This window comes from Oryzias latipes, chromosome 15 (assembly GCF_053564925.1).
Source record: "Oryzias latipes strain Hd-rR chromosome 15, Olatipes_Hd-rR_3.1".
Lineage (NCBI taxonomy): Eukaryota > Metazoa > Chordata > Actinopteri > Beloniformes > Adrianichthyidae > Oryzias > Oryzias latipes.
The window spans coordinates 24,951,104-24,970,369 of NC_136251.1; the positions used below are offsets into that span (position 1 = coordinate 24,951,104).

Genomic DNA, 19,266 nt, shown 5'->3' on the forward strand with positions numbered 1-19,266 from the left:
TGCGGGTTTCAACTGCCAATATCGGAGAAATGAGTCCACGAAGGAGGAAGGCATAAGGACTATAATTTTTTTCTTTCAATGCTGCAGGGAATTTTTGTGGAAACAGATTTTGAAAAGACTGGCCAGACTGTTAGCTTGAAACCCGGCACCATAGCATCTGTGTTACACAAATTGATCACTCACATGAATCATTAAAGTAAATCTATTGTTTTTCTTTTTTTTTTTTTTAGGGAAGATCTATTGTTAACTTTTGGACTTATTGTGGACTCATTAGTATTATTGTTGTTGTTATTTACTGACTTATTAGTTATTTATTATTTTTGACTTCCTATTGATTTATTATTATTATTATTTATTGTCATATTAGGGGGCCGGTTTAGCTCGTGCTGGTTTGCGGCGCCTTCCATCCGTGAAACCTGGGTTCAAATCCAGGCTGCTCCCTACTCCCTTCCCTGCTGCTGTGCCAGTCCAAAGCCCAGTTGGATTGAGAGGGTTGCATCAGGAAGGGCATCCAGCATAAAACCATGGCCAAGTTAACCATGCAACTCATCCTCATGGGAGGGTTGTTTCACTGTGGCAACCCCTGATGGGAGAAGCCAAAAGTGAAAGATTATTTATTGATTTATTATTTTTATTTCTTTTTATTATTATTTTTTAGTTACTATTCAAATCAAATCAAATCAAACTTTATTTATAAAGCACTTTTCATATAAAAATATAACACAAAGTGCTTTACACAAAGTGCTGATTTATTATTATTATTTATCATTATTGGTCTTTTCTAAATAATTTAAATTACATGTCAAAGAGGTCTAAAACTTCTAAATGTTTAGAAATTATTTTTATAAATTCTTTGTAATGTTTTTTTTATTTGTAAGAAGTCCTGTTAAAGTTTGAACTTTCAAGGCTGACTGTTTCTCTTATTTAACAACAACAAATGATGTATCTATATATATTATTTATAAAATATATAATATATTTATATATATGTATAAATATATATATATATATATATATATATATATATATATATATATATATATATATATATATATATATATATATATATATATATATATATATATATATATATATATATATATATATATATATATATGATATAAAAGCTACTTAGATGCCATTAAAGGCAATAGAAAGCATATGGATGCCAACAACCTCACCAAGATGGCGTCGTGCTCCGCCACCGGTGGCCAGGCTTCTGAAGCGGGCGTGTCTCCTCCGGCGAAATAACTTATCATCACACTTCCTTCCTTCTTTCTGGAAGGAATCAGTGTTTTGTTTTTTCCCTTTATTTTTGAAGCACTGTTGAGGCTCCTGAACCGTTTAAAAGTACTGGAGAAGCAACATTAAGCTATATTGAAAATATACAGCACTTTATTTCACCAATCATACTTTTAGAACCTTAGTGGTTAAGGCACATTCATTCCATTTTTTTTTCTTATACTGAAATATAATTTGTGGTGGAAATCAGACAATGTTGAATGTTCCCTCTCTATAGTTTAAGTTACCAAAATAAAAGCACAATGAATTTGCTTGGGTAAAAGCAACTTATTTTTGAGAAACAGTTACAGTGCTTTACATTGTGATCATTACATAAACTGAATTTGACAATTTTATTATAATGTAAGACGTTTTGAAATTCAGGTAGAGTTTTTTCGAAGTCATACTTTAAAAAAAAAAGAAAATGTGTTCCTGTACAATATCAGAATACGTTTTGTATCGCCAGACTCTTGCCAATACACATATAGCTAGATTTCACAATTAAACACATTTATATGAAACTCAAAGATTTTGTGAAACCAAAAGGATGACGATTTTTCTCATAAACTGTAAACTAAGTAATGCAGCATATAGGCATTAACTGACAGGTTATTGCACTTCTCTGTCAAACATTGAGACTCTGACACTTCACTATAATGAGGAAGCAATTAACCTTCAGCTACATGTTCTTCTTTTTCTTTCCATGTGTCCTTTTGTGTCTGGTATCTCATAGAGTATCTCATAAAGTATTTCAAATTATATTTGCCTGTCTGTCTTTATCTCCAATTTTGCTGCCGATGTTGTGCCTTCCTCTTCATTTCTGCAGTTATTTTTCCTAAACTTGTGAGTTTCTTGTTAATCACAAATAAACTGCTTCTTTGTCATAGTCCCACTCCGATCACCTTTTGATCTTTTGATCTATTTCAAAGCGTTCCCAGTGGACTTTTACGTATGATATGCCATTTTCAGACAAAATTAAAAAAACTGGTGTCGTTTTCAAGGACATAACTTCAGCAGAGCTACATTAACGGTAGTTCATTAGAAATTTGCCACTGAGTTGGGGACTCTTGGCACAGAGTAAGCCGTCCCCCCTCCTCCTCCCGGATGCTGAGAGCTGTCTGTTCACACATTCTCCCACTGGCTTACAACCCCTCACAACCTTAACCTAACATTACCAGTGCAACAAAAGTGGTTAGCAATAATGGAGCGATCCAGCCGTACAGTTTTGAACGTGATACCAGCCCAGATAAGGAAAAGAAAGACGTACATGGATCCATTTGTCTGCAAGTTGATGCATCCGAATGGAGCAGAGCAGGGAGCTTGTGGTCCTCTCAGCATACTTTCTACATCACAATAAACTCTTTTTCAAATGGCATTTTTTTTAAATTCTCCTGATTCACAACAGTTTGATTAAAGAAATATTCAGAAATGCAATTTTAATCTTATTTTTCTTTATATATGTCCTCCATCCAAGAATCCACAAGAATATGTTCAAAACACCATTGTGTTCTTTAGATGACATTGGAAGTTCAATTGGAAAGAACCTTTAAATGTTGAGGATTTAAAAAAAAATTTGATTTGACCATTTTGCCGGATATGATCCTTAAAGCACTTTGACAACACCATTTCGTATTATTGAAAAATGCAAAAATATTGTAACTTGTATGGTTTAGTTTTAGCAGTTTATGTCTGAACACTTTATCACTTTCCTCATTTCCGCTCTTTTTGAGTTTAACTGGGGCATAAATGTTTCTCTTTACTTATAGAAAATTCTGCATCTGACTTTTAAATAAAGGTTCAAACAAATTCAGAAAAAAAATATTTAGAAATTTTAAAACTTGCCAAAATGTTTTCCTTAAAGTGATTATGAATTACGACTGAAATTCAATTCTCTGCTCAAAGACTTCACCTCAACACATGACCCATCTGACTGAGACTCCGTCACAGCTTCCAGCCCAATCTGGGAGCCTTTAATCCTTGAGAGCACAGTGGGAATCACTGGAGAGGGGAAGTGAAAGGTCGAAGCTGAATTTTTCATGGTTTCTCTGCAGGTTTGGATGCCAAAGACCTACAGAGAGAAAAGAACTCTGGGAGGAAGTCACAGTAGGCTGACAATTAAGTACACACTAATATTCTAAAGGTGAAGTCTGGTGTCATCTTTGCACTTTGTTCAAAACGCCACACAAACATGCTGGAAATCGTGGGTCAGACGGCAATGATTAAGGTCATTTTTCATAATCCTGAATGAGACAAAGCTGTAGACCTCCTGACCTACTGCAGACATGACAGTTTTTATTGACGACCATGCCAAAGTCAACTGCCTCCCCACTAGGACCCTCTGTTTAGCTCTTTATGTTATGAAACCAATTTTAATCTTAATCCCCCTTAACATAAACCACCCCCTTTGAAATGCTTAGTTAACAGTTGCTGCCGTAGCTTCTGGTTGTCCGTATTTCATGTGGTAAATAACACTGAGCTGATTTCAAGTATATTCTTAACAGTTCTGCCGGGAGTACACAAGGAGCTCACACACTTGTTCAGAACAGATGCTATCAGTAGGACAGACAGAGCTCCAGTGATTATCAGGTGAGAGAATAACTGAAAGGGTTTGTTAACTGCCTCAATCCTAGTCTGTATAAAAAGTTTTTTTTTAGAGTCCATGCTTGAGTCAAGGAGATGATGCTCGCATGAGAAACGTTTATTGAGACTATAGTGCAGAGATTCCCAAGATAACTAAGTCCTGGTTATTGGTGCTTTCTAACCTCTGGCTGAACCAAACCCACTGTGTGACATGGTATCACATTCCACATATGGCTCTCCCTGCTCAGGGGATCAAAGGGTTTTACTGGCAGGTCCACTTTAAGCCAATGGACTTATGCATACACTGACATTTGCACTGAAAATGTACTTCTTAAGCGCACAGTCACTTCAAAGGATATCTAACTCCTAAAGTGGCAGGAGGTTGCCTTGAGACTGCTCTGAAAACATGTGGCGCCGCACACTCCGCGCCAAAGTGCTCACAACACGAGGGCGCGTAAAAACAAAAAGTCATGCAGGGCAGGGAGGCACGCGGAGCAGACGTCCTGAGTGAACGGAGAGTTACCTCTTTTAAATTCTTCCAGCATCACATCCAGTTTGGTGTCGCTGAAGACGCAGTGCATAGGATGCTTGTAAAAGTTAGTGATGGTTTTCAGAGGAGTGCAATCGTCTGGATCCACGAAGGCCAAATCTTTGACGAACAGGATGTCCACGATGTTGGACCTGTCATTCTCGTAAACGGGGATGCGGGTGAAACCGCTCTGCATTACTTCGGACATGGTCCCGAAGTCCAGCACGGCGTCGGAGGACAGCATATAGCAGTCTGACAGCGGCGTCAGAACGTCCTCCACAGTCTTCGTCCTGAGCTCCAAAGCTCCCTGGATGATATTCAGCTCCTCTTTGACCAGATCGTGATAAGGGTCTGTGACGCGCAGCATGGCCACCAGCTTCTCCCGAGTGTAAAAACTGCTGATCTCTTGGTGCAGCAAGATGTCCAAAATCTTGGAAACTGGATAAGCGATGGGAAAAAACACCAGCATCAGAAAACGGGTTGCGCTGAGAGTCTTTGAAGCGATGGCGAGGCTGTGTCTGGACGCCACGGAGTGGGGCAAAATCTCTCCAATAAAAAAGATCCCCAAAGTGCAAGAGGTGGTTGAAAGAGCTGTCATTCCTAAAATCTGGCACATCCAAACCACAAAGCATGTATTTGTGAGCACGTTGCCCAGCACCACAGTGCAAAGGATGTAGTTTCCATGTTTACGCACGGACTCTATTTTCCGCGCGTATTTCTGTTCCTTTTCTGTTCCACTGTTCTGCAGGACGCGCAGCTCCACTGGGTCCAAAGCCAGCATGCTGATGTTCAGACCGCTGCAAAGAGCAGAAAGCCCCAACAAAAGCACCGAGACCCCTGTTTGGAGCCAAAGATCAGCCGCTGGATGTTTCTCTACAACTGCTAACCAGAAGTCTTTGGTGCTGAAGTGTTCCCATTTAACTCCGTCAAACGCACACATAGAATAGTATTTAATTGCTTCATTTCTGCGCAGATCTTTAGCGAAAAGCTCCACCAAAACAGAGTTGTGACTTGATGTGGACCTAAAGGAGCCCAACAGTTCTATATCGGAGCTGCGCGCAGTCTCTTCCTCGCAAGGGTTCGCTCTGGAACGCAGCCGATTCTCTGCATCATCGATGCTCCCACCTGCCTCCTCTATGAACGCGATCCACGGAGCGGCAGGTGCGGCGTCAGCTCTGCCGCTGATGTTCAAGCTGTTGGGATGCTTGGAAAGTGGGAAAGTGGAGTAGTAAACCCTGAGCATGAAGCGGCTCCCCTCGATCGCCCTCAGTATGCCATCCTGCACTGACAGCTCTCCGCTCCGGGTGTCCTCAGGCCGGACGCCAAGCAGCGCGGCAGCTGGGGGCGTCAGGGAGGAGAGGGCGCCGGCGAGAAAGAAGAAGAGAAGCCGACGCGGATGCAGGATGCAGCGGAAAGCATCCGCAGCATCCGCAGCCATCATGCTGAATGAAGCACTGAAGGGCATGGGAGAAGTGGGTCACGTGGTGTGGGGATGGCATGGAGCGGCAGGACTGTAATTTATAGAGAGATAGTGTCAGCGAAGGGAGGTGGGGATACTGAAATATACATGGCAAATCTTGACGCAACTTGCTTTCAGCTAGTTTCCAAAAATAGAAAAAAAAGGAACTGCCCAGTCATGAAAGATGAATGAAGCAGACAGAGCATCTGATCTGCAGGAATCCCTCTATGTTCCTCTACGAACATGAAAAGAAGAGATAAATCCAAAAGAACATAGCCTCTGCTATGAATAGATGCAGCATTTGCACGCTCCAGGCTTTGTGGTGGAGTCTCCGCTAGATGGCAGCATTATCTCCTGCGCTTCAGAGAGTGCCGTTCATCGGAGTTAGAAAATGACAAATACTTCATGTCTGTGTTTCAGATTCAATACTTTATTTGGCAGGCAGATTTTTAAAATGTAATTCCTTTATTTTTGAATAAATTAATGGATTAAGTAATCGTTATATTTTTTTATAAAGAGACACTTTGACTGTCAATTAAAAAAAGTAACGTTAACCATAAAATACCTCACTTAGTTAATGATAATTATAAAAAAGTCAATGTCAAAAGATGCCGAAGGAAGATTTTTACCCTAAAACTTTAACATAATTTACAATGAAAGAAAACTTGGATTAATCAAAGTGTAACATCAGCAGAAAGTTTAAAAATGAGATTTTCGTCGTTGCAAAAACTTCAGGTCTCTCAACTGTGCAGATTTTAAATTCCACAGGTTGAAAAGATTCTTTGTTCGGGAATCTTTAATTTCTTCCTTCTCGTTTTTGTTTTAAGGCGCAGAAAAGACGCGCCTGTGAGGATTCTGGAGGTATAAATGCCTGAATGCCTCGGCTCTTTTACTTCTGACCCTGAAGCTGTAGGTCATTCTAGCAACAAGGGATTTATTTGGAGGTTGTACATGTAAATAAGTAATTTGGTTCCCTGTGAGACAACATATGAAACCTTGCAAAGGAAACTGTACCTGTTTTTGACAAAAATAAAATACTAAAACGAAATCAAATTTCGTAAAACTTTTTTTAACCCAACTATTTTACTGACAACTGAAGAGCGTATTTCGGGGGTGGGGGTGGAGGGTATCATATTTATTATTTTAATTCGGTTCTGATTTATGGGTGGGTTGCCAAGAAAATGATAAGTTTACTTAGAAAATAGAAAAAGAGCAGTCGTCCCTCTTTTAAGCCTCATATTCTCTTTGACTTCTGCCGACTTCAAAGTGTTTTACTGGTCATTAAAATGCAATTTTCACAGGAAAACTTATGCCCGTCCTGCACATTTCAAACCACTCAGGATACGCAAAGCACACACTTCTAATTATGTCCTGGGTGCGTTTTTTAACGGCTATGCAAACGTTTGTTTTACTCAAAATGTTTTTTTCAAAACTTTACATGATGAACTCCCAGGTTCAGGCTATCATAACGGAGTTTTAAGTAAGCTGATAGACACTGCATACTTCTAAAAAAAAGTTTTATAGGATATAGTTTGAACCGCACTGGGAATTGATTTTACTTGCACAGGCCTGAGAAAGCGGGTATTTTGACTCCACATATTTATGTGTGGATCCTCCTCCTTCACTGTGCGTAAAAGTTGACTTTTTCTTCGAGAATATTTTTAAGGTAATTTTTTGCAGTCCATATTACAAAAATCCTTCATTCAATCCCCTCAACTATTTGTTGCGCTATTTTTGAGAATACAATTCCAGAAGTTAAACTAATGTTTTCAGGAAAAGGAAACTGCGAAGTGAATTCTATGGGACCCTGTTTTCCTTTTATTTCTACAAACACCCGTGATCTCCAGAAGACTTTTGAGCAACCTTGATAAAAAGCACACACAGAACAGACGAAAAAGTAACATGTGGACATTGTCCGAAAAAGTAAATCACATGTAAAATGAATTTCTACCTGAACCTAAAAACTGAAGATTCATTTGAGTTTTATGTCAACGAACATTTGCCATGACTGCATCGGGTATGTTGTCCTCTTTTTAAAGATTGATTTACATTAAATCATATTTACATGTATATATCCATTTAGAATGCGGCAGACAATAGGATTCTGACATAAATGCCCGTTTAAAATATTGTATTTGAATAGAGATCCTGAGAATTGTACGTGCGTAAATTTGGATTTTACGCGCATTTTTTCCCAGGGCTGTGACTTTTAGGTTATTTGGGGAGGTATCTTGATACAATCAGGTCAGTGCTTCAGTCTTTGCCGATTTTGATCACATGAATCCTAAAACGTTATCTTTACAAACCATTGGCCTCATAATATTTATAAGGGCGAAGTGCTAAAACATCACTGAAATCTTTAATGTCGGGGAATTTCTAAACAGCAGTTGTTCCAGGTTTGGATTTACAGGATAATCTTAAGTTGATGACATAACATGACTGAACACTTATTTCCGCTTGAAAAGACTCTGACACTAATTAAAGGACAATGTATCAACTTCTCCCATAAATTCATTGTTATCTGCGTAATCTTGGAAAATTACTTTAAACAGCCTCATACCTCAAAGAACCTTGAAATGGGAGGTCCCCCGTCCTCCCCTCCGCCCAGTTTCTGGTTCCCACTACCGGGAAGGCTGTCTAGGGGCGTGCGCTCTTGTTTGCCGCCCCGGGGGCGGGGGGGGGGGGGGGGGGGGCAGAGAGAGTGAGACAGCTAGACAGGAAGACAGACCCAGATCGATGAGATTGAAGTAAAGAACCGCCATCGAGCTTTGAGGCAGCATTTTATTTTTTCTTCCACCCCTCCATCCTCATTACGCATACCGATCCCCCTACGTCTCTCCAATTCGAGAAGATGCCCAAATCCTCACAGTGCGTATCCCCCTTGTCCTCCCAGTGGATGGCATCTTTGACCATTCTGTTGCTGCAGATTGTGCCTTCTTCCTCGTACTCTTCCTCCTCTGCGTATCAGAGACCTGCGGCTGGTGGGAAGCGACCGGGCTTCTTGGGAAGAACGCTGATTCTTCTGGATGTCAACACCCGCAGTCCGATCAGAGTTCTCAACGACAACTTCCTCTCGTTACAGCTGGACCCTTCGATCATCAAAGACGGTTGGCTGGACTTTCTGAGGTACCAAAGAGCCGTCATTATTACCATAAATGTGTATGAAGATATATTTTAAAAAAGGTTTTATCAGTTTTTCGAACTATTACGCATGCAGCCACGTTGTATGAGCTGCCACACAGAGATTCCAGCGCATTTCAGTCTCACTTAAAACCCCTTTAGGATTGATTTGTCTTGTATGTGTGCACATTATCAACGGAGCTTTAAACAGATTATTTATCAAAACTAGGCTTGTTCTGTTACCGTGTGGGCACATACTCATACTCCACAGCCCGTTTCACAAATATAAGATACATTCTGAGTTTTTATCCATGTTACAATCACATTTAAACTTGAAAAAATGATATATATATATATATATATATATATATATATATATATATATATATATATATATATATATATATATATATATATATATATATATATATATATATATATATATATAATAACTCAGATTGAATTAAAGAGGATGTAGGCCTATCAGCACCCCCTCTAAACTTCTTTTTTGGTTTATTTAAAAAAGGTTATTTTGGTTGCTTTTGTGTAATATCCTCCTGCAAAAAAAGTTAAACAGATGTCTGGTGTCAGACTCCTTCCAGAGCATGACGCAACGCTTTCATACCCCAAACCATGGCATAATGGCTTTAATTCGGTGTTTATAGGAACGTCACAACACTGACAAAAACAATTACACATCATGTATTAGATTCTCTTTGGTTGAAACGCATTCCACTTCACTGCTCACGAGTGATTCGTCTCTTTCTGTGTGTAGACATTGTATGAAAAATTGTGAAAGGGTGCGTCGGACCTTGTTCTCTGTAATTTCAGATTTTTCGAGACATAAATCGCCTGGAAAAGTTTTACACTTCAAGTCTCTTCAGTAATGACCTTTTCTTTTTTTATTAGAAGACCTCCCTTTCAAAACAAAACCAGGAAATAAAAAAAACGTGTTTTATTGTTTTCTGACACCTGAATTTTAACAGCATAATATGTTGCTTTGTGAATTATAAATTAGTGCTTGTTACGCATCTTGACTTGAAGTTGGTCCATTGCGCGGGTTGAGCTTTCTTTTCCCTGTGAGGTCAGGGGCCTAATTTTATTTTATTTCATATAACATCTTGAGTTTTGTCACTTTTTATAAATACAATAATAATAAGATGAAGAATAAGAATTGGTAAAAGGCAAAAACTTTGAACTAAACATATACAACAAGTTGAAAAACTAGAATCCGGGCTCATTTACACAAAAACATGTACTTCTATTTATTCATTTTACATCACAATATTAGTCATTAATTTATCATCATGGTTTTTTTATTTTATTTTTTTTACATTTTCTCATTGTTATTTTGCGGCTGCGCGCGTCCACAGCTCGAAGCGGCTCGTCACCTTGGCGCGCGGCCTGTCGCCTGCTTTTCTTCGCTTTGGCGGAAAGAGAACCGACTTCCTGCAGTTCAACAACCAGAAGAACCTCGCCAAGTTCCGAGGACCGGGGCCGGATTATTATCTGAAGAACTACGAGGACGGTGAGCGCACACGACACGTGTCTGGTTTTCGATCCCTGTCCCTCCAGCCGGCCGCGCAGAGGAAGATCTGGCGTCTCCTCTTTGGGGTCCTTGTTTAACCCTCCTGTCGTGTTCGGGTCAAATCTGACCGTTTTACAACTTATAATACTCATAAATATTATGTTTTACATCTGATTACCTCAAGACCTTATGATATCCTTCACACTGTGTACTTGAACATATAAAAGTGATGATCACCTATTTCATTCAATTTTGAGTGTTTTAATCAACCTTGTTACACCTGTGGTGTTCCCGGTCAAAAGTGACCGTCATAGGAAATGAATGGGTATCCAGAGTAAATTCATTCAACATACAGAAAACATCCCCATACACACTGCCCCAGCTCACTCACACACTCTCACACACACACACACACACACACACACACTCTCACACACACACACACACACACACACACACCCACACACACACACACACACAATTTCTTTTGTGGGTACACATGTCTTTCTGCTTATGTGCCGATCCTCTCACGTGAACCAACTTCCTAATGATACAATGTATCATATGTTTACACAGACTAGACAGGTGTCTTTTGAACCCATTTCTTTCCCACGCTTCTGTACCTATCACACGTGAACCACACCTTCCAGACTAATCAATGTATCATATGTTTACACAGACTAGACAGGTGTCTTTTATGTGAACCCATTTCTTCCCCACGCTTCTGTACCTATCACACGTGAACCACACCTTCCAGACTAATCAATGTATCATATGTTTACACAGACTAGACAGGTGTCTTTTATGTGAACCCATTTCTTCCCCACGCTTCTGTACCTATCACACGTGAACCACACCTTCCAGACTAATCAATGTATCATTTTTACACAACCCCATACTATATATAGGTCGATGTTTGCCTTGCATTCCTTTTACTCTGAGCACAATGAGTAGACGACTGAAGCGTTTTTCTGTGGAAGAGGTTCTGGTCCAGGTTCTTGGGCATGATGAAGAGGGCACTGAAATTGAACCAGAGATAGAGGAGGATGTCTCGGAATTGGAAGACATCACAGATTTTGAACCAGACTCTGAGGAGACTGACCAGTCAACAGATGGAGAGGGAAAGGCACCTGAAGAACAGGCACCTGAGGAAACATTTCAGTCCAAAAGTGGACACTTGCTCTGGTCATCATCCCCCCAGGACCGAGGAGGTAGAGCGAGAGTGGAAAACATCATAAAGATGACACCAGGACCAACGCGTTATGCAGCATCTCGTGTGGATGACATCAAGTCCAGCTTCCAACTCTATTTACCAGAGTCCATTGAGGGAATTATACTTGAGATGACAAATCTGGAGGGGAAGCGTGTGTTTGGGGACACCTGGAGAGAAATCGACCTGGTAGACCTCCAAGCCTACATAGGTCTGTTGATTTTAGCTGGAGTGTTGCCAGAAAAGGAAGCGTTGTGGCCTCTGTGCCCCTAGAGACATCAAAACGAGCCTGACATGCTGCAAATGTAATGCTTATGTTTGCAAGGCCCACTCTGACCTGAGTGTCACATGCCACTCATGTGCATGAATACACACACAAACACACACACACACATACCCACACACACCCTGTTGAGTTTGGTGTTTGGTTTTCCATTTATTTTTTGTATTATATGTTCATTTTGTAGTTCATTTTCAGTGCCCAATTGTATTTTCACTGATGTTATTTAATGTTTACATCTACAAATTGTCGTTAGACACTACTTTTAAATGTTGTTCTCAACTAAAGAATGTTTAATAAAAAAATTGGTGGTGAAATTTTTTTTGTGTGCTAATTTAAGACCAGTTAAAACAGACCGGTCAATTTTGACCGGGAACACTAAAGTAGGGGGCTGAATGCGAACACGACCGGAGGGTTAAAGCGACGCACCGCTTTCACATTACAGTATATGTGTGATGTGTTTGTTTTTGCAGCATATTCCAAAAGAATAATCACAGTTGCTCTTAATTGACAAATACGTCCATGTTTGAGCAACGTGATGCGCCTATGAGCATGATCTCGGTTTTTAATATAACAAGATTTTGGAAATTTTGGTCTTAATTTACTCACATTTGTGTAGAAACACCTGCCGAGAGAGCACACCTGTCTACAATTTCACCTTATGATCGTAAGTTAATTGAGGGTAACAAAATCAGTGATAAGGCCTTATTTAAACTGATGCAAAAAAAGCAGATTGTCAAAGTTGTGATACCTGAAAATACCTGTTTGTGCTTTTAAATAATGGATATATTTTGAAGGAGTAGAGAGTTTTTTAAGGGATCAAATGGTTTCAACATGTGGCTTTACTTTGAAAATACATTTAAGATTAAATGTGAGGTATGACTGTAAATGTATTTTAGTGATGAATCTGAGGCAAATGGATTAAGCATCAGAATTTCTTTTGCTGACTTGCAGACATAGTGCGCAGTGACATTGCCCTGGACAAACAGAAGGGCTGCAAAGTTGCCAACCATCCTGACATAATGTTGGAGCTGCAGAGGGAGAAAGCGGCGTCCATGCAGCTCGTCCTGCTGAAAGAGCAGCTGTCCAACATCTACAGTAACATAACAATAACAGGTAGGAGATCACTCACAAACTGCCTCTTTGGCCCCCACTCATATCCTGACATGTTTTCTGGACCCGGTGGGTCATGCACATTCATGCGCCTGCACTCACGCAAGGTTTTAAGGCATGCCAGTGTAAACCATCAGCTTCAGAATGACAAATGTAATTTGTGGAGCAGGAATGTGGGGACGGATTGAAGGGTAAAGCAGCAGCGGCTAGTAAACAGAGTGCCAAGATTTTTGCTGTCAGCGTGATCACATATAACGCCGCCTGACCGCAGAAGGAACTCTTGGTTTCTGATTTTGGGTGGGCTGCATTTCATATCTGTTATTGTGCTCGACTCGGATGGGAACTGGAGAGCTGCAGAAGAAAATAAATGAGGCGTAAATAAAAGATAGGGTTGTGAAGCTGATGGGATTGCCAGTAAATTATTTACCGGTAATACTTTGTGGTAATATTCCCCAAGTTTTATTCCAAATGATATCTAACCAAATGACCAATATGTAAATGATGAAGCATTACAGGATTAAAGAATACACTGGGAACTTAAACTGGAATAAGATCAACTTTGGATGGATTTTGAGTCAACTTTTCTTAATTCCTGTGCATCGTGAATATTCAGTGGTGGAGTTGTGATTTTAAGCAGGTTTTTTAATCCAAAACAAAGACTTGTGCATCTTGAAAAAAATAGGGTTTTGGAAGCAGAATTGACTGTACTAACTGGCAACTCATTCATAGAGAATATATTAATATATCTGAGTGAAAGCCAGGATCACACTTACAAGTTCTTCCAGTGGTTAAAAGTTTAGATACACAGGGGTAATGCGCAAAACCCCATGTTCACTGTCGATGCAGGGGCATGTAAAATATTTGGCCAAATGTTTTGAATGGACAGTGATAAATTACATCAAACAAAGAACCCAGATCGAGCCCAAGTGAACTCCGTTGAATATATCAGTCATGCTTTGGGTCATTACAAGCAGAACTGGTGGGCTCGCCTTGTTATTTTTCATTCAGTTAGATCGTGCGCTTTCCCGAAACAATGTGACCTGTGTGTGGCCGCCTGAGTGATAAAGGGAGATACAAGCAGCATACATCAGTTGGTTATTTTCAAATAGTCTCAAGTGCAAAAGTCAAAACACGGCCAGGTAGCATTTATCACGGAAGACAAACACAGTAAGAATTTAGACCGGCTCGTGGAAGAGGTCGTGTCAGGTGTCCTCTACCTTTGCACATTAATTTCCAAAAGTTGCAAAGTCTGTTAGAAAGCTCCATCACCTTCCAGCCTGTCATTCTGTCTCCCAGTGTTTTCCGACAGTAAGTTCTAAAACGTATGTCTGGGGGGAAAAAAGAAACTATTTAGCAGAAGCATTGCACAATATACCTTTGAAATGTTCATTTTTAGTGTTTGAACAGACAACATGTCGGAGGTGTAATATGAGAAATGTAAATACTATCATAAAATCTCCTTGGCGTGAAAAATGAATTGCATGAACCATTGTACGTTAATTTTGGATGATGCAATTTATTTTTCTGCTTATAGAAGTTTTACAGACCTAAATGATATGAATAAGGGTGGCAACAAATGACTAAACTTCTTACTTGCACTCATCTGCATTCTTGTATTAGAGGCTTCAAATAATGATGAATTTAGTTGCTGACGAATTTACTTTCAGTTTTTCTCAAATTTTCTATTTCAGTATTTAGTTCAGCTTTGATTTTGTTTTTGTCAATTAAAAGTCTCTGAGTTAATTCTGTTTCCTGTCTCTAATTAATATATATATATATATATATATATATATATATATATATATATATATATATATATATATATATATATATATATATATGTATATATATATATATATATATATATATATATATATATATATATATATATATATATATATATATTCATACTATTTTATGTGTTTGAAGCATTTGGATGCTTTTTATGTTGCAGCATTCTTTTCTACTTTAGCTGCACGTTCTAAGTGTATTTTTTAATCAACTGTCAGAACAAAGGTATTAATAAAAAGGGAATTTGAACACATTTACTTCAGTTAATTTAGCGTGTTTTTTAATGCATGTATGAAATGATGTCCTTCTTTTTTAGTGTCAGTCTAATCAGTGACATTAGTGTTTGCAGCCCCTTTTATTTCTATTTCCGGTGAAATATTTTAGATTATTGCAGAGGTGGGTTTTTGTTCAGGTAATTTGTATTCAATATAACATCGTGCATCAATCAAATTGATTGGTAGCTGTAATGATCATCATTAGTAACTTAAACCTTGTTAAAAAATGTCTCATTTTAATCTCTTTTCACACTTTTAATTTGGGAACTGAGTAGTTTTACCTTGTACCTCATTAAAATAGGCAAAGCTCCCAGCTGAATGTATTTATTTAATATTCTTTTATGTATTTTCACACTGTTTCCTTCACGCATAAAGTCTGTGTTTTTGTCTCTTGGCTTTGACAGGTAGACTTAGTTTCACACATGTGCTTTACTGCTAATGTTTTTTAAAATTAAAACCATGTTTCCCATAAAACATGCTACTTCCTGTCATGAAGGCTACTACTTACTCTCCTGACTGAACTGCACGACCCACCAGCTGTCTCTTTGATAGTGAAGAAAAATAAGCTCAAATGAGTTACAGGTGATAAATTTAACACTTATATATCCCCCCCCCCTTTTTTTTCTTTTGAGTTAGTTTCTGAAACTGTAGTTAATTTCAAAAATGCTAAATATCCTAAAGTGAACTTTAAAAATCAAATTAAAGCTGATTTAAAAATATCAGATAAAAATATTGATTTAACGCGAAAATAAAGCAGTTTTTTATTTTTTGTATTTTTAATATATTTCAGAATTTCTGGCAAAATGAGTCATCTCTGTGATGGAGGAAAGGAGGAAACTTTGTTACACAAGTACTGAAGATTTGTTAGAAAATGGTCTGGGAACAATTAGATTCAGTCTTCAAGTTTGAGTGTGTGAGTGCGTGCTCGTGTGTATGTGTGTGTGTATAAACGCAGGTGGTGTTCAAACAGCCTTTGACAGCCTTCTTCCATCCTTTTCCACTCACCACTGTCTGGCCTTTGACCCTGTCTTGTTAGAGCTATCAGTAATGGGGCCACTATTTGTTAACATGCACACTCAAATCCAACAGGGGAATTAAGTTGAAAAATTACCCCAAATTTAGACAAGGTCATGGTCGGTGTCATTTGTGTCTACTCAGGACTGTATTCTTCTATCTAGATTCATTCGCTCCATACTTATTCTTGTCCGTAATTGTTCTTCTTCCAAAAGACTCGTTTAGTTTTTTCCTGTGAAAAGCGTATCCCATTGGTGTCCTATGTGTTCTGTCACGCATGTATAGGACTTTAGCTTTGTCTTTTGTGGAAAATGGGAAATGATCATTCCTTTTGATTAACTTATCTGACTTTTTATCCCAAGCTATTGATATTGCACGTTAAAGAATAAATAGAACTCCACCTTTATATTCTCATGTACTTTTATCTTCATTTTCTTTTTTCACATGATAGCAATAACTTTTTTGTTACGTGGCCACAAAGGAAGAAAAAGAGAGAAAAAATATCAAACACCAGTTGGTTTGGTGTGTTTTACATTCAGCAAATGCAGGTGATGATTTTGCCACATATTAATAGACTTATATATATATAAATGGGAAAGAGATGTTGAATCTCTGGATAACAATATTAGCTTTTGGTGATCAGGTTGGTCCCTTTGGCTTAGATGCTCACAAGTCATTTTTGCAAGTTGAAGTGAAGTCCCAAGTCTTTAGATGCAAGTTTAAGTCGTGTTGTATGCCTCATATATAAACTGTTGTACTTTTGTCATTTTTAGTACTTTGCTGCAATATTAACAAGAAAATATTCATTTGATAAATGTCTTGTCTCTGCGTTTAAGACTTAAGTATGACTCTGGTCACCAAGAAAAAGGATCACTCTTGAAAATGTCCTCCTTTCTCACATAACAACTCATTAGGGGGATTGGGGGGGTTCAATCTGGGGGGGTTCATCTTGGGAGGTGGGGCTACTTGACAGTGGTCCTCCTCCCATTGGTTCCTGCATGGCCTCGGGCCCCACCCCTCTTGGTTAAATGCACCTTAAGGTCTCTGTGCGATTCCTGCGGTTCTCTTTCACGGTTCAGTTCCGATCGGACTGAGCTCCACGTCGCTCTGAGTGCGTGCTTGGAGTGAAACAACTGGACCAAATGACCACAGGAAATCACTTTCCTTACCAAGAAGGAGGGTCTAAGGGCAGGGATGCCCAGTTTAGCTTAGTTTAGCAATATTGTATTTTATGACTGATTTCATGTTCTTATACAATTACTGATCTGAAGCCCATTAAGGCAAATATTGTTGTAATATGGGGCTATATAAATAAAACTGAATTGAATTGAACCACGAGAACACGGTGCCAGCAGGAAATTGTGCGTTCTTAGAATATTTGTCACCTCTGCAGTTTTCTTAATTTAGTTGTGTTTACTGCACTGCATTTAGCAAAACCATCATATTATTTTAACCAAAATTGAAAATCTGGGTAGAAATGTATTTTGTGTTTAAAAAAAAGACAAAAAAACATTTTACATATGCAAACTGTTCAGCTTAATCAAATGTAAACTCTGTCAGGCTCCCACCTCAATAACATATGGCATCTGCTGACGGTTCAGTAGCCTTAATTTAATTCCGTTTACTGCACCACATTTTACTAACCTGTCACGCTTTTCTGACCCAAACTTAATTGAAAATCTAGGTAAATAGCTTTACGAGTCCATGTATATTAAACAGCTCAGAATATCACAGAAAAGTCTATAGCGTGCAAATCCTACAGGCTAAATTTGAAGAATTCTCAGCTGCTAAAAATGTGTTTACAAGCTGTGATACCTGCAATTTCTTTATTACAGCCAGAGCAACCTTGGCACACAGGCTGCCACAGCGGTTTTTATTGCCTTTCCTTTTGCCTTTGTAACTCTTAAAATAAGACATAAGTCATGAACTGAAGCCTTCTATTAAAACAAGCCTAAAGAAGAATTAATTCAGCTAATATCATTGTGGTTTCATGAGTTATTTATGAAAGATAAGAATTGTTTTGCCATCTTTGAAATGTCTAAATGTGTAAACCACAAAAAAGAAAAGGACTTAAAAATTATAATATGTTTTTCTTATAGGTAACATCTGAAAAAAAATACTCTGAATGGACTCGAGAATGTTTTTTTAGAAGACGGAAAAAAGTGTCTTTTTATGAAAGTGAAAATTTAAATGTATTAATAACAAATAATAACAACAACAGAAAAATTACAGCTTTAGTTACTTAAGCAAAAACCAGTACAGAGGTGTTGCACCTCCGTCCTCCATCCTGCAGCTGAATACTATTAGAGCTTTGCCTTGTTGCCAGAAATGCATCATGGGATGTTGCTGCGTATTTCAGTTTAATAAAACTGCATGATTTCAGTGCCTCTTTGGCTCTTATATAATGGAATTTAATGCCTTAAAACAAAGGAATTTTTCAAATTTGGTCCAATAGTAGGCCTACACTAAAAAATAATTTTTTTAATCAATATTTCTACAAAACTGAAATATGTTTAACATAGAAAAATATTATTCTTAAAACTCATACAACTTAACTAGTTGAGGAAGTTCTGACATTAGCTTTTGACAATATTTCTGTTTATCAAATTCAATTTACCATCACAATAAAAAACATAATGAATATTGCAGATATAAAAACTGAAGTTTAATTGAATTTTATGAAACATTGTTTCAGTGTTGCCAGATAGTCACGGTTTTCCAGCCCAAAAGTAATGTAAAACAAATAAAAAGTTAATTATTTAGATGTAATTATCAATAATTAATCATCCTCTATTTATTACTTTCCATTTTGAAAAAACATATTTTAATATTATATCTGCAATTTTGCTGCTAGTCAGAGCAAAACATAAAATAGTGGACTCCCATTGAGCTTCAATAACAACCACAGCAGATCAAACATGAGTTTATGTACACCCCCCCCCTCCATTTTTTCTTTAACATTCAGGGAAAAAAAAACAATCTTATTAGTAACTTATTATAACGATCAAAAGGGGATTTTTCCCCCTGCATTTCCTACTTTTTGTGAATTTAAGTGAAGTCCCTCTGAAACGTATTAAAGAGCTGCT

General features: G+C 38.2%; 2 protein-coding genes across 2 annotated transcripts in view; one reads left to right on the plus strand and one right to left on the minus strand.

Annotated features, from left to right (window-relative positions):
• cnnm1 (cyclin and CBS domain divalent metal cation transport mediator 1) overlaps window positions 1–6,878 on the minus strand; it is a 23,542-nt gene extending 16,664 nt beyond the window's left edge. Inside the window, exon 1 of the mRNA XM_004077385.4 lies at window positions 4,385–6,878. Coding sequence (XP_004077433.2) covers window positions 4,385–5,855 — 1,471 coding nt within the window. The 5' untranslated portion in view covers window positions 5,856–6,878. The remainder of the gene's footprint in view (window positions 1–4,384) is intronic.
• A 1,680-nt stretch (window positions 6,879–8,558) lies between these two features.
• Window positions 8,559–19,266, plus strand: part of hpse2 (heparanase 2) — a 64,093-nt gene continuing 53,385 nt past the window's right edge. The window contains exons 1-3 of the mRNA XM_004077148.5: window positions 8,559–8,975; window positions 10,343–10,497; window positions 12,942–13,103. Coding sequence (XP_004077196.1) covers window positions 8,701–8,975; window positions 10,343–10,497; window positions 12,942–13,103 — 592 coding nt within the window. The 5' untranslated portion in view covers window positions 8,559–8,700. The remainder of the gene's footprint in view (window positions 8,976–10,342; window positions 10,498–12,941; window positions 13,104–19,266) is intronic.